The sequence below is a fragment of the Engystomops pustulosus genome, chromosome 2 (genome assembly GCF_040894005.1).
Source record: "Engystomops pustulosus chromosome 2, aEngPut4.maternal, whole genome shotgun sequence".
NCBI classification, from domain to species: Eukaryota; Metazoa; Chordata; class Amphibia; order Anura; family Leptodactylidae; genus Engystomops; species Engystomops pustulosus.
The window spans coordinates 107,737,639-107,754,912 of record NC_092412.1 but is presented as its reverse complement, the minus strand read 5'-3'; the positions used below and the strand labels follow the sequence as shown (position 1 = coordinate 107,754,912).

General features: G+C 38.9%; 1 protein-coding gene across 15 annotated transcripts in view; it reads left to right on the top strand.

Moving 5' to 3' along the window:
- Positions 1-17,274, top strand: part of DMD (dystrophin) — a 1,566,296-nt gene that overhangs the window by 1,323,554 nt on the left and 225,468 nt on the right. For all 15 annotated transcript variants that reach the window (XR_011853162.1, XR_011853161.1, XM_072135922.1 and 12 more), the window contains one exon: positions 4,690-4,768. Coding sequence is in view for 13 of the 15 variants with exons in the window: in XM_072135922.1 (XP_071992023.1) it covers positions 4,690-4,768 (79 nt within the window). In the remaining 2 variants the exon portion in view is untranslated. The remainder of the gene's footprint in view (positions 1-4,689; positions 4,769-17,274) is intronic.

Sequence of the window (17,274 nt, the reverse complement as noted above, 5' to 3'; positions counted from 1 at the left end):
CACAAAAAGAAATGTACACAGAGCAGTGTATGATTAGCATAACATATGCAGATCTATAGTTCATAGTTGAATATATTGGACATAATTGACCCAATTTAGTTAACACAAAGGTTACTTTCAATACATAAACTGTTATACTATTACTCATTATTTAGTGTTATGTAGTTGCTCAGAATTCTGTCGTAATTTGGGTCAAATGAAAGTATAAAACACCTTGCACTACATTAATCAAAAGGTTTCAGATAGTTTCTAGATACCTTTGCGACTTATGCACAAAAAGGGGTGTGACCCCAGGTAAAGTGTCATGTCATCTGTAGAAAAAGGAGAGGTCTAAGTAGCAACCATAAAAATTAAAAAAAAATGGTCTGATTTTTCTGCACCAACTAATAGGAGGTGCCAAGAACACCTAGACAGTCTTAGACTACCTCAGATTTATTTATTAGAATTATTACATTTATTATTTATCAAGGCTGTCCATCTAACTTTACACTGACTTGGACCCCATGTGCACAAATGTATATTTTGGATGATTGCTTCCACAGTTAGCACATGTCCCCATTTACTTAAATGGACTCATATACATGGACATGGTCTCCACCGCCCAATACATGAGCTGATTGCTGAAAAGTAAGTGCAGGTACGATTTCTGCCCTTGTTTGTGGCTTGGCCAGTCCTTTCCTACTGTCATCAGAGCATGAGCGGAATTCACATGCTGATGACATACAAGCTGCAAAGTATGGAATACTTCCCCATTGTCTCATATAGTCATAAACAGTAGTTCAAACTAACACCAAAATTACATGTTGATGTGTTGTTATCTGTCTCTCATTGCAAGCAACATTTGTGTGTTAAAAAGTAGTTTTGACAATAGTTTCTGACATATTGACTAGTAGGTTTTTTTCCTTCCAGATTTCTGTACTTATCATGTCTGTTGTCTTGAAAAGCTGATTTCTTATAAATAGATGTTCTAGTCTTTTAAAACATATAGGAGGGATGAGTGAGTGATGGGCGTAGAGCATCGTCCTAATATCATAGAATAAAACCTGCGGAGAGGACATGATAGTTTCACTGCCTATATCTGTCAGAGATAATCACATTGCTGAGATTGTGATGGATCTATTTTTCAGTTACTAACACATTGGCAAGTATTCAAGTGTAGTATACTCATGAAGTCATTTTAATAAGGCTGCATATTGGTATTGATATTGCACAATGGGAATATGAATGAAGTCAGCTTACATAAATGTCAATAACTGACGATGTGATGTGTTGGCAAAACATACTGAAAAACTTCAAGGCACCTGCCTAGGGAGATATGATACAACATGCCCAATGTCTTGCCAACCCTCTGCTGTCATTATACAAGTCATTGTGTAATAGTTAACATTTATGAACAGCAAGTAAAATAAACTAGCTCCACAGGAAGATGTCTGTTTTTTCTGCCAAAAAAATCTAGAAATTACCCAGGAGTAGGAGCATTGATTCAGTATCTTGTACACATATGGGTTTCATGTTGATCATTAGTGTTATGTAGACACTGGGATTTGGGACATCTTGAAACTGAACACACATTAAAAGGGTGAGTAAAAGACCATAGGTCACCCATTATACTTACCCTGATAATGTACCCTGTTTAGTGACAGCAGCCATGAGTCACATGACCCCGGCGGGTAAAATAAAGCACAATAGTACAAAACATCTTTCACTGTGTTCTTGTGCATTAGTTTGTTTGTATTGTAAGTCCCTATAATGGGGTCATCTCATCACAAACAACCTCTTTAATCTGACTCTTCTCCACACAGCTGACCTTGACAGGGAAGCATTTTAATGGCTTTACAATAGTCTGGGAGCACAATCTGCAGAAGGAAATGGTATATTTAAATGGCAACTATCCAGATAATTGGACATCCATAAAAGCCATGCCTCAGTCTCCTAAAGTGAGAGACAGCTGCTTGCCTTAGGGACGGACATTCCCTTTATGATATTCATAGGCCCTAATTGCCAATAGCACCTGATCCTACATGTTTACATCGGTTTGGTATCTCTAAAACCAGTTGCTTAGTAAGGATATTGATCCTAAAAATTATATGCACTTTTAAACATTTTTGTCTGCCAAAGGTACCATATAAATCTTTGAAATGACCTTTGTTAAGAAATGTACATTAATCACATAGAAATGCAAACTGCTGCTATAAAAATTATTTTACAAATGCTGTTCTTAGATAAAGCACAAAACATGCTTTCACTACTGAAAATATTCTACCTTGAAGAATTTCTGCACAAAACTTTCCAAAGTAAAACGATTTTCACCAAAAGTTTCCCATTATATACCATGGGTGTGACCATAAAGGATAGCTGCCAAATTTATTTACAAGCATGTCCAATCGCCTTTCCATCCAATGGAAAAGATTGGTGTCTCAGGTTATCCCAAATAAATTAGCTATTATGAGGAAAGAACTGCATGGGGGCACATTTACTTACCCGTCCCTGGCGCGATCCCTGTTCAGGAATGTCCGGCGATAATGAACTCTGCCACGATTCACTTAGATCGTGCGTCCAATTTCCTGCATGTGTGGTATCCCCGCTCAGGTCCACCTTCTTCTTCCCGGTGTATGTAAGTGCATTGTCTTGCAACGCAATTTAAAGTCAAATCCCGTGCTCAGTCCGAATCCGTTGGATCATCTAACGGCCCGCCCCCGATTTCTGTTGCATGAAAACCAGAGTGATTGCACCAAAATTCGATCATGTGCAACACAATCCCCTTTTAAATACCTATCCCAACCGTGCAAAACCCAAAAACATTGGAATATCCGACAAAAGTGTGGTCCACGGACCCTTAGTAAATAATCCTCATGGTGTGTGGAGGCACCATGGTGACTTTGCTGAGCTCAAGAAGGTCAACCATCACTGTATTGCAGAGAATTGGTGCAACTCAGGAGAAGTCCCTGAGACATGCATGTGAGGTTCGAATTAAGGTAGAGATTAATTTAATATTGTATAATAAGGCAGATCGAAGAACACAGGTAGGGCTCTCAGGAAAGTATGAATTTCTCTGATTTCATGGACTGTTAGAGGTAGATTACTTTGTATTGTGGCTGTGCACATAAATATGATGGATAATTTTTTTAACTTTTTACAGCATTATAAAATTTGCTTTTGGTTATCCTGATCTTCATGCACACAAACTATACTTCCACATACAATGATTTCCATTCCTGAGTGACATAAATTCCCTTCTGGTATTATGAAACTTATCCTTTACTAGTGTTCTATAATTCATATAATTTCATTTGTGGTTGATGGATTTCTCATTGGAACTGTGGGTATTTACAGAGCAAATATGTTTACATGACATATTGAAAAACTGGGCCAAGATCTTATTTTATTTTATTTAATCATAGTAGATTTATTGATTCTTAAAGCTGCTTCTCCTTGTGCCAAGCATACAAATAGCAGATTTAATATTTTGCACTGGAGAAATACCATAAATATAGTTCACTTAGCAATGAGCAGACCTTGCTATTTCTACTGGGTTTATCAGGGGGAAAGTTACAGCGTAATAATTATACATTCTCAACAGATGGTCCCTACACTGTAAATATCTATCATCTTACATATACTCATTTATGATCATATAGTCCCTTTTTCATGTACATATTTGTGTTTCCCCTATTTTTTGGGGATTATGACCAATTTGGTTATTAGGTCATACTTTATCATGTCATTAGGTTTTCTGATAAAACCATAAAAGATGTTAAGGGGGTTGCATTACAAGGGAGCCAAGAGACAGCGTTTTCCTTATCCCATCCTGTAAAATGTAGTATGTTCAGACACTTGGGACGTCTCACTACACATCTGGCAGTGTAATGATTTGTGTTGCATAAGGCTTCAGATGACCTGCAGATTATACCCATTGTGCATTAAAAAGGATGAAATCTTAGCTTTTCTGCAAAAGAATGAACATGGTATGGATTTTTTCTGCGCCCACTAGTATTCCATTGTAAATTATTGTAAATGGGTTTTATAGTCAGAAATTACAACTTGTGAAATCAGAAGACATAAGCAGGTACTGAAAATGTGAATAAAAAACTCTATAAAAGCAGCTGTGCAATTTACAAAAAGATTGTTTAAAATGTGTACTTAACGCTGTCCCTATTCCATAAAAATGTCTGCCCTCGTCTGCTGTTACAATAAATATCCGTTGGCCCTGCTTTGACATTGCCTCTATCACTCCGAATTTTCCCCAGTACAGCATCAATTGCACTCTTCTTGGTTCTTCGCACCTCGTATTTTTATACTCTGGTGATTTAGAGATAAAAACAAATTATAACATGCTTGTACAATAGGACCACACATTTAGGAACTTAGGCTGAGTAAGCAAGATTTTACCTTTACCACTTAATGCGGTTGCCTTAGGTCATAAAGGGCTGACATATGGTTTTAGGTTTAATGGCTTATAGAAAAATAGCAATTTGTTTTCTAGTGTTTTCAATTGTCCCCGAGTTTAAACGAGGCAGTGTATTGCAAACAATAATAAAAGAAAAAGGCATTTTCTTTAGAGTTTAAGGCTCCTGACACAGCATTTCATTGCCTGAGACCCTAAGGCTCACAGAGCAATAATATCTTGCTTCCCTAATTGCCGCTCATCATTACATGTTGAAATAATCTCTTCTTCTTCTTTCCTCCTAGGTGTCCATTGATGAGCGCATCAGACAATTGCATGAAGCCCACAGGGATTTTGGCCCCACGTCTCAGCATTTCCTTTCCAGTAAGCATTTTAACTTCTGTTAATTAACCTGCATGCTTTGTTCTGGATTCAGCTGTCCCATTTCACATGGTGAGATAGCCCAGACATCATATTTTATAGCCTTTTCTCCAATAATATTAAGTCTGCACCTTTCATAGAAAAATGCTGACTGATAAGAGCATCTAAATGTAGACCTCAAACTTAAAGGGGTATTCCTGGCTTCATGATGTGCTGTATTTGATTAGAGAACAGGATATCATGTGCTTTTTTTTTAAAATAACTTTGCTCACACATTTTTATTATGTAAGTGCAGTGGCAGTTCTGTAAAGACAAATAATGGTATTGCCCATTTTAAGTCTTCTGACATGCTGTGAATTGAATCGATAGATAAACTGAAATTGACTAAACGGGCCTTAATCATGTTAACCTCTGTGTATGTGTTGTGTTTTGTTTCTTTTTACAATTAACTTTATTTACAACATGTCTTCATCACCTAAAGACAGATAGACATGATACATATCACCTAGAGATAGACAGCCATGTTACACATCACCTTGAGACAGACAGCCAAGATACACATCACCTAGAGATAGACAGCCATGATACACATCACCTAGAGGCAGCCATGTTACAAATCACCTAGAGACAGTCAGCTATATTACTTATCACCTAGAGACAGCCATGTTACAAATCACCTAGAGACAGTCAGCTATATTACTTATCACCTAGAGACAGTCAACTATGTTACAAAAGACAGACAGCCATGTTAAAAATCACCTAGAGACAGCAATATTACACATCACCTAGAGGCAGACAGCCATGTTACACATCACCTAGAGACAGGCAGCCAAGATACACATCACCTAGAGACATCCATGATACACATCACCTAGAGGCAGACAGCCATGTTAAAAATCACCTGGAGACAGACAGCCATGATACATGTCACCAAAAGACAGACAGTCATAATACATATCACTTAGAGACAGCAACATTACACATCACCTAGAGGCAGACATCCATGTTACATATCACCTAGAGAGACAGACAGCCATGTTAAACATCACCTAGAGATAGACAGCCATAATACACATCACCTAGAGACAGACAGCCATGTTACACAACACCTAGAGACAGACAGCCATGTTACACATCACCTAGAGACAGACAGCCAAGATACACATCACCTAGAGACAGCCTTGATACACATCACCTAGAGGCAGACAGCCATGTTACAAATCACCTAGAGACAGTCAGCTATCTTACCTATCACCTAGAGACAGTCAACTATGTTACAAAAGACAGACAGCCATGTTAAAAATCACCTAGAGACAGACAGCCATGATACATGTCACCAAAAGTCAGACATCCATGTTACATATCACCTAGAGAGACAGACAGCCATGTTAAACATCACCTAGAGACAGGCAGCCAAGATACACATCACCTAGAGACATCCATGATACACATCACCTAGAGGCAGACAGCCATGTTAAAAATCACCTGGAGACAGACAGCCATGATACATGTCACCAAAAGACAGACAGTCATGTTACACAACACCTAGAGACAGACAGCCATGTTACACATCACCTAGAGACAGACAGCCAAGATACACATCACCTAGAGACAGACAGTCATGTTACACATCACCTAGAGACAGACAGTCATGTTACATATTACCTTCAAGCAGACAGCCATGTTACATATCATCTAGAGGCAGACAGCCATGTTGCATATTACCAAGAGGCAGACAGCATGTTACATATCACCTAGAGACATACATATATAGAGATATACATATAGAAGGGGGTGTATAAGACACTTGTGTTATGCCACCAACTTATATGTTAAAATACGCTGGGGCACGTTTACTTACCCAGTCCTGCGGAGTTCACGAAAGCACATTGTCCGATGATCATGCACTGTGCCGCGATTCACTAAGATCGTGCACCCGATATCCTGCATGTGTCGCCTCCCTGCTCAGGTCCAACAGAGTTCACCTTCTTCTTCCCGGTGTATGCTTTATCTTACAACACAATTTGAACAATAAATCCAGTGCTCAGTCCGAATCAGTCGGATCGTCCGACGCCACTGATTTCTGTCACATTAAAGCCAGCGCAACTGCACCACAATCCCATTGTGTGCGACACAATCCCCAGTTAAATACTCGTCCCTGATGCGCAAATCCTGAAAACGTCAGAAAAACCAACAAAATTGTGACCGCGGGCCATCAGTAAATAAGCCCTCATGTGTCCTTACTGCTGACTGCATTGGGGTCAATAATGCAGTCACTAGCCTACCTCCGTATAGAGGTGTAAAAGGTTGTGTTGGTTGTATCTTGTCAGCGTCTGTGTAAAGGGCATTATCAAAGAAGATCTTTAAAAAAAAACATCCACGCACATAGAGGATCAGTTTAATTTGTGCGTCCATTTTGCATTTTATGGGTTTTGGTCTTGTTTCATGTATCATCAGGGATGCGTGTCTGTTGTTTTTTATGCATTGTTTTATTTAAAAAGTCACACAAAGTCGCAAATTCTTCTGCAACCCTTCTAAATTGTTGCTTATGCCTGCTTGGGACTTGAATTTATTTGCAGCAAAATTGTGCCACTTTACTGCAATTTGCGCCACAATTGCAATTTTTTTATTCAAAATCTGGATTTTAAAGATATAGGAGGCACATCTAACTTTGCTAGGCGATGTAAAAAGTCGCTAACTTTTTTGCAAATACACAAAAAAGTTGCAAATATAAGAAAAAGAAATACCTAAGATAAATGATCCCTATAGTGTATTATAGCTAGCTTAGCTTCCTCTGTGTGCCAACCGAATGCATGTATGTAACTTAGTTGAGTACTACCATGCTTCACATTATGTGTTACATGCCATGCTTTGTCTTGTCTACATTAATGTGGCATAAGACATAAGAACCATTCAGTATTCCTGGATATGGTTCTTTGAACCCTAAAAAGAAAGTATGTCTTTACATTATTCTGCTGCAATCTTATTATTTATGAGCCTTTTCAGCGTTTGTTTTCTTTTTAGTACATGTATTATGTTTTCAATCCACACAGCATTATCACAATATATCTATCTACTTACTTAGTCCTTCCAAGTCTCATGTAATTTAGATGTAATCAACATGTTTTGCTTAAGTGGTGCATATCTGAAAAGGCTCCCAGCTGCTTACAGTGCTGCTTTATGTTCCAAGGACAGCTGCTCGCAGGAGCCAGAAATACAGAGATGGTGCACTGGGAACTTAGCAGACTATTGTTTTCCAGAGTACAACCAGCATTACCAGGCTCTGACTAATCCATGAAAACTACCTGTTCCTGGGTACCGTGGTTTCAATAAATATGGATTATTCTTTGAATAATTAAAAATATTTTTCGTGAGTGAATGAGAAGCTTTGATGAGGCTAAAACATTATCTAGATTTAGTGCACAGCTATAAGAACTACAGAGCTGCATATCTATATGCGCTTCGAATGACAACAGCTTCTTGGGAAATAATAGGTTAAAGGGTTAAATTGAAGTAATGTAAATGTTAAAAAAAAATCAAAAACTGTGAGGACATATGGAATGTATTATGCATGGGGGGATTTATCATGCCCTTATTCCAGAATTCTAGCTTCAAAAAGGCACATTATAGATTATTGGGTGGGCAGAAATGTAGGTAATCGGAAATCAATCATTTAAAAAAACCAGAAAACCATCTAAGGATACTCACCTCCGCTCCTCTTCATTCCGATCCCTGTGCTGTCCTCCGCTAAGTTTCAAACGCTGGGATCACTTAGAAAAGAAATTTCTAGGTGATCCCGGTGTCAAGCTTAGCATGTCCCTTGTCCAATTCAATAGAATCTACGACTGCATAGACATGGATGGCGCATCTCTAAATGAGCTGCAATGCTAATATTTTGATCATGGATTAGACTTACGCATTGATTGTCCTATCCTAAGAATAAACTATCAATATGCTGTACAGGTTATCTGTTTAATATAGAATTTTCCCTCTTGCTGTGTACAAAATATGTGGCCATGATACATCCTGGGGAAGTACTTGACCTATAAATTTTGGCATCCTGACACTCTTGTCGTTAAACATTCACAATAACTTCCTGTAAGAACAGGTGTATAAGAGTTGTGCAGAGCAGTACTTTGGCGCTCTCGTGGATGACCTTTGCTGATTGCTTGAGGCCTGTATTGTAATATTTGACCCTATCAATAGTAAATGCACTGCCATTACAATTTTAAGTATACATTTCTAGACAGTATTTTGTCTTTATAACTGTTCTTAATAGAACTCTTTGTTCCATCTGCAGTAATTTACTTCAGCTTTGTCTCTATTACCATAGTGATCGATTGTTTCATATTTAAATGTGTCTTGTTCATGTAAATACCGGATGTAGAACTGTAAATGAAATTCTGGTGTTCTTACAATTTTTTGCTAGTAATTTAGGTGACCAGCCATGCTAATTATTTTAACCTTCAGTTTTTTATGCCCTTAACTCACCTCATTAAATTACTGATGAACCTTTTCTTCTCAAGCTGTTGATATAGCTTACATTGGGTTTCTACATGAGGACTGAAGAGCAGCATTGTTTTGAATTGCTATTCCATAAAACTTTACACCATTTTTCACTCTACCGAATAGCTGATTTTCTTAATAAATGTACATGCTGCCCTCCCTGCTCTTTGAAAAGTAAATAGGGCAATGATGTTTCCCCTCCCAGCGCAGATCATTTCTAGAAAACCCTTATCATATAACTTAAATAGAACACATGCTCATCAAAACTTCCCATAACATAAAATTTTAGTTTATAAAAAGAAATTTTCTGGTGGGATCTTCCCTTTAAGCAGTTAGTGTCAGTATTTTGTGGTTTGTGGAATTACTAAATCCTGTTAAAAATGTGTCAGGGAGGGTGACACTAAAACAGAACACAACACAAAACAGAAAATAGAAAGAATCAATAAAAAATAAAATATTTAAAAAATGTAAAGATATTGGTGAGAAGGTGCACGACACGTGTAAATTATGGGCCACATTTACTTACCTGTCCTGACGCGATCTCCGAAAGTGCATTGTCCGACTGGAATGCACTCTGCAGTGATTCACTAAGATCGTTCTCCCAAAATCCTGCATCTGTCGGTCCGCCGGAGTTCACCATCTTCTTCCGGACATTGTCTTGCAAAACAATTGGAATCTTAAATCCCATGCCCAGTCCAAATCAGTCGGATCGTCCTGCCCATTGATTTCTGTCAGATGAAAGCCAGCAGTGTGCGACACAATCCCCAGCAGCACAAATCCAGAAAACATAGAAAATCCGACAAAAGTGCGATCCACGGACCCTTAGTAAATAAGCCCCATTTTGAGATCTGCCTTTGTTAAGTCAGAAAGAAATTGGTGAAACATTTCCATTAAATAAAAACTATACAGTTCTTTTTGCAGCAGTTTCATCTATAATCTACGTGGAGACCAATGTTTCACCATGCTTCCTATCAAAAATTGTGAAGCTCTGTCAAGTTGTTCGGGGACTGTAGAAAAAGCTATGTTTAAGTCCAGTCACAAAGTCTCAATTGAATTGAAACTTTGTGACTGGACTTTAACTCTGATTTGGCTACTCCAGGGCATAAACATTTTTGTTTCTAAGCCATTCTTGCATAGCCTCAGGTTTATATTTAGGGGTCATAGTGTTGGAGGCTGCAGCAGCATTTTCATTACATTCAATGTATCCTTGTAGACCATGATAACATAATGTTACCACCATCATGATGTATTGTGTACTGAGGTGGAAATATTGTTCTAAAACATAATAAATTATTTAAGAAAAAGAACAAACTTTGAAGTTGAGTATGCAGTGGTTACTACAGAACAAAATGGCTTCAGGGAAGGACAACCGTTGACTGATTCCGAGGTTATATGATGGCTATGGTAGAGAGTTGTAAGCACACTCACCACCTAGTTTCATATTCACACTCAGATGGGCGATGTTCTACTACTTAATTGTTGGTTCTGGCATATCAGACATGATAAAGGGAACTTTGCAGTTCCAAAAGCTTGATTGTAAAATCTATTTCAAAAGGAAACAAAAATGGAAATGCCGATTGGAAAAAAAATGAAGTATCTCCCATTAATAAATAGTTTGCAGCACTTTTTATGGAAGTAATACCTTGAAGTAGTTTTTCTTGTATGACTTTATCAGTCTCTCAATGTCTCTATATTGCAATGACGACGCTGACTCAAGGTCACATAGCCTTTGCCTTCTGAGTCCAAGCTCATTGCAACATGTGACATGGCCTGGATTCATGCTACTGTAACCCAGATGTTTGGGAGCACACCCTGCATTGATTGCAGGAGCTTAAATAAAACTGGCCTTTATTTAATGTACTTTGCTTTCGGAAAAAAAAATCTCAATGGAAGCAAAGAGAATCAGCAGATTCAAATAACAGTTTTACAGTCTATGTCGATAAGGGCATCACTTGGTCTTTGAAATTGAAAGAACTGAAAATAACAATGGTATGAAAGTAAATCAGCAAATTGAAAAGAAATAGTTGTTGGGTTTGTGACTGTTTATCACTTCACCACCTGTTTATCATCTACAGTGTTATTCCCTTTCCCATGTTATCTTTGAGCTGTAATACAGCTTCACCTATATTTCATTTTCCGTACACTGATTAGCCACGCTATACACTTTTCCATATGATTATGGTACAAAATGTCAAAGCTACAATCTCTGCTGTTCTTTTTAATATAATAAAACATACTTTTCAGATACAGTCCAGATTAACTGTTTTCATTGCAAACCGGAAGGCACTAGTTCTATGAATACTTGTGCCTCTTATTGTTTTGTGCTGAGATGTGCTAAGAATTGCTTTCTGTGCAATTAAACTGTTATATTAGAAATCAATTACAAATGTTAAAGTAAATATTTTTATATTGCCGACATGTGTTTAAAGGAAATCTACCATTTTTGCATTTCTGTTTTTACTCCCCTCATGCCAAAAGCAATACATTTTTTAATTTTACATTTACAGAGATGTGTGAGGGCTTGTTATTTGCGGACAAATTGTACCTTTTAGTGAAACCATTTAATATCCCATGCAATGTACTGGAAAGCTGGAAAATAATTCCAAGTGCAGTGAAATTGACAAAAAAAACGCATTTGTGTCGTTTTCTTGTGGGCCCTGTTTTTATAGGATTTATTCTGCGCTCCATATGACACTTATTCTTTATTCTTTGGGTCAGTACGATCACAGGGATATCAAATTGATATAGGTTTTATTAAGTTTTAATAGATTTTATTTTTAAATTAAATCTTTTGTACATAAAAAATATTTTCCTTTTTGCCAAATTCTGAGTCCAATAACTTTCTTACACTTTGGTGTATGGACCTGTGTAAGGTGTCTGTCAGCACCCGTCCAACAAAAGCGCAACCACAACCAGACTTGGCGCTAGCTGTCAGACTACGTAAGTGATGGCGAACTCACCCTGCGACGTCCCTGCGGGCTAAGGCCCCGCCTAAAGCAGATAAACCGCCCTGATAAGGGCGAACCCACTATCAGGAACCTAACTGACGGTCCCTGAGTGACCCTACAACAGGACAGGGGACACTTACTTCATCTGGCAGCTGCTGGATGGTGGAGCGGACAGGTAACGGAAATAAAGGTATAGACCAGTGTTCACACTGGTGCACAGAATACAAACACAGGACTGAGACAGGGACAGATATATACAGGACTTTAGGCAGATAATCGCAGGTCAGATATACACAGGTCAGGTCAAGATCAAACGGGTTATATACACGTCAGGTCAAGAGCAAACGGGTAATATACAGAGCAGGTACAGATACAGGCAGACAAACGGAGACAGGTAAAACTAAACTAGAAACACAGGGAAGACAAGACTCAAAATAACCAGCAAGTCTGATGGATACAGGTACAAGCGAGATATACACAGGTCAGACTCAAAATAACCAGCAAGGTAAGATGGGAATGGGCAGGTATATAAAGCCGATCCCGGACACGCCTCCAGCTGCACACTGGGGGAACTGTCAATCAGGCTAGTAACCCTAGCTGGGCAGGACAGAAATGCAAGGAGCAGGGTGTGGCTCAGTTAATCCAAACACAAGAATTAAGCCACAGTTCACACACAAATAAACGCCTCTATTCCGCCAACTGCGGATAGAGCGACGTTCAGGCACGGACGTTACAGTGTAATTTTTTGTGGTATGTTCTGGTGTATTAATTTAAATCAATTTCGGTCCTATATGACTGTTTGATCATTTTTTATTCAAATATTCATGGATGAAAAAATGGGAAAAAAGTGGGGTTAAGGACATTTGGGCACTATTTTCCATTACAGTGTTCATGGACGTGAATAATCTTTTTTACATTTTGATAGAACGGACATTTTGGGACACGGCGATACCTATCATGTTGATGATTTTTACTGTTTGTTTATTTTTATATGTGATCTAGGGAAAGGGGGATGATTTAAACTTTTACTTTTTTTCAATTTTTTTATATTTAAAAAAAATAATTAAAATTTTACATCCTTGTGCGTGAACGGGTTAATGCACCTATGCAATTTTTCCTCATTATGTTTAGTTAAAGTGGAAAAATACGTAACTAGCATCTTGCCTTTAACCCCTTCCCGACATTTGACGTAATAGTACTGCATCGCGGGAGGTGCGTTCCCGCAAAATGCAGTACTATTACGTCAAGCTTCTGGCCCCGGCTCCTGAACGGAGCCGGGGCCAGAAGCTGCGGGTGTCGGCTATATGTTATAGCTGACACCCGCCTCTAACACCCGCGATCGGAGATTTCTCCGATCGCGGGTGTTAACCCCTAACACGCCGCGGTCGCGCTGACCGCGGCGTGTCAGAGGCATTTAAAGTTATTTAAATGGCAATCGGACCCCCCCGCGGCGCTTACCGGGGGGGTCCGCTCCTCCGATCGCAGCCCCGGGACTGCCGGTGCCCGGGGCTGCGCGATCCTCGTCTCGGTGCCGGGTCCCTGCCTCCTGGCAGGACCCGGCTGTAAGACACTGGGCATGCGCAGCATGCTCAGTGTCTTACATTACACAGTGCAATACATGTGTATTGCACTGTGTAACCTGTAAAAAAGCTTGAACAAGTGATCAGAAGATCACTTGTTCAAGCTTAGATGTCATTAACTGTAAAAAAAGGAAAAATAAATAAATAAAGGTTTTTTACAGTAAAAATAAATAATAAAAGAAAGTGAAAGTCCCCCCAAACACCACATTTCCCTTTACACAAGTAATAAAGTATAAAAAACACTAAATCACAAAAAAACCCCACTTATTTGGTATCGCCGCGTCCGTAACAATCTGTACAATAAATCCTAATCATAATTGGACCCGCTCGGTGAACGTGGTAAAAAAAAAAAAACCAAAAACTTGCCAAAAATTAAAACTTTTTATCAAATTGCTTTACAAAAAATGTTCTAAAAAGTGATCCGAAAAAGTTACAAGCACCAAAATGATACCAATAAAAAGAGCAACTTGTCACGCAAAAAATAAGCTTACAACCAGCTCCGTAAACCAAAAAATACTATAATTATGCCACTATAAAAATGGCAATACTAAAACAAATGCAATTTTTTCTATTCTAGTTTTCCTTCAATAAAATTGGAAAAATGTAAATAAAACTATATAAATGAGGTATCACCGTAATCGTAGTGATCCGTAGAATAAAGATAATATATTATTGTTATGCTACAGTGAACAACCCCCCCAAAAAATGCTAAAAATCCAAAACAAGAATTGATGATTTTATTTTCCTCCACACGTAAAAAGTTAATAAAATTTCTTCAATAAGCTAAAAACCCACTAAAATTAAGGTTTTTTTTACAGTGCATCTCGTCTCGCAAAAAATAAGCCCTTATTTGTCTAAATTGCTTAAAAAATAAATAAAGATTGTATAGCCTATTCCCAACGAGCGTTGTTATAGAACGGTGCGGCGGGTAGTGACTTGCCAACACCGGTCAGGGTAAGACGGCGGCTGTTCACTGATCGGGGTAAGACGGCGGCTGTTCCTGACAGCCATCCATCCTGCCCCATGGACCAGAAGGGTTACGTCCCCCCCACACACCCCCAGTTTATTATCGCTGCTACTGGCTCATCAATTCAGACGAGCCGATAGCAGCGAATTTACTTATGACGTCAGTAACACCGGTCACCATGTCTATAGACACGGTGATCGGGGCAGGGTGGCGGCTGTTCCTGACAGCCACCAATTTTGCCTTGCGGTCCAGAGGGGTTTTGTTGCCCCCCTCTGTCCATGTTAGCCGCTATTTGCTGGTCGATATGGTCCAGCCAAAAGCAGCAATATTCTTCACAATGGGCATCGCTAGGGTGAATAAGAGCAACACTTGGCGATAATTTCCCTACGAAAAACCAAGATATGGTACAAAAGCGCTGGCCATGCACATTGTACAGATTACGCTGTACAACTCTTACAAGCTGTTCCAATGTGCAGGTCCTGCCGTATCATTTCTCTGTTTTCAAGAGGAAGATATTAGGAAACTAATATTGGGACAAGAAGGACGGGGCCCCAGTACCTCTGGTTTAGATGTTCCTGTGTTTTGCCAGGACAGCATTTTCCCGGTGAATTCTGCTGCTTCTAATGGTAGGACTCAATAAAGAGTCTGTTCCAAAAGAGAAGTTAGGATGGACACTACATACTAAGGATGGACACTACATACTAAGGATGGACACTATATACTACTAAGAGACCTGCGACAACTCCAGAGTGACAAAAGTTTAGTTGGTCCCCTGGTATACTCTACCTCCTTATACACTAGACATTCACAATTCACGCCCAACCTATTGTGAATTAATTTCGGTAAAATGAATAATTGTAACAACTGTTATGTCCCGTTGCTCCCTATACCCCTCGATTATTTCATAAGGGGCGCCACATAACGGGCACTGAACTTTCCAGAAATAATTGCAATTTCCATCTTGGACTCCATCGCACATCGTATTTGGAAACCACCTATATGTTCAAAATGCTCATTTCACCACGTGTATTACCCTACACCACATATTACACCTTGCTATATTCCCCAAGGGGTGTACATTCAACAATTAGGGTCACTTTTCGGGTTTTCCTCTGTTTTGGTACCACTACGTCTCTCCAAATGTATCCTGACACATGTGAAGGATTTCTTACAAATTTGGCCTCTAAAAGACAAACACCCCTCTTTTCCTCTACTGTGCGCCCATAAAGCATTTTATATGCACATGTGGGGTACTTCTACACTCGGGAGAAATAGTTTTACACCTTTTTTGGGGTTATTTAATATATTATCCCTTGTGGCTTACAAAAATTAGGGGTAAAGTGACATTTATAGGAAAATTTTCACCTTTTTAATGATTCGGGCCTAATTGGATCATTCACCTGTAGGGGCAAATACATATATTGCACATTGCAAAATTCTCTAAGGGGTGTGCATTCAAAGATTAGGGTCACTTTTCGGATTCTTATCTGTTTTATACCACTAGGGTTCTCCAAATGCATGTCAAACATTTCTGTCAAATTTGGCTTCTAAAAGGCAAACATTCCCCTTTCCTTTTACTGTGCGCCCATACAACATTTTATATACACATGTGGGGTACTTCTACACTCGAGAGAAATAGGTTCACACATTTTGAGGGGTTATTACATTTTTTTATCCCTTGTGGCTATATAAAATTAGGAGTAAAATGACCTTTATAAGAAAATGTTCACCTTTTATCTATTTAAGTCCTAATTAAATCAAACACCTTTATGGACAAATACACATATTACACCTTGCTAAATTCTCTAAGGGGTGTGCTTTCCAAAATGGTGATACTTGTTGGGGTTCCCCTCTGTTTTGGTACCACTACGGCTCTCTAAATGCATCCTGACATATGTAAAGGATGTCTGTCAAATTTGGCTTCTAAAAGGCCAACGCCCCTCTTTCCCTTCTGAGCTTCACTGCGTACCCATACAACATTTTATTTGCATGTGTGGGGCAATTTTATACTGGGGAGAAATGCTAGTACACATTTTTTGGGGTTGTTTCATCTTTAATGCCTTATGGGATACAAAAATTAGCCGTAAAAGTGACTTTTTTGGGAAAATGTTCACCTTTTTCCTTTTAGGGACCTAATTGAAGCAAACACCTGTAGGGGTAAATACACATATTACACCTTTCTGAATTCTCCAAAGGGTGAACTTTCCAAAATGGTGACACTTGTTGGGGTTCCCCTCTGTTTTGGTACCACTAGGGCTCTCCAAATGCATCCTGACACATGTAAAGGATGATTGTCAAATCTGGCTTCTAAAAGGCCAAAGCCCCTCTTTCCCTTCTGAGCCCTACTTTGCACCCATACAACACTTTATATGCAAAAGTGGTGCAGTTCTGTGCTTAGGAGAAATAGTTTTACACATTTATGGGGTTGTTTCATCTTTTATCCCTTGTGGCTTACAAAAATTTGGGGTAAAAGTGACTTTTTTGAGAAAATTTTCACCTTTTTTCCCT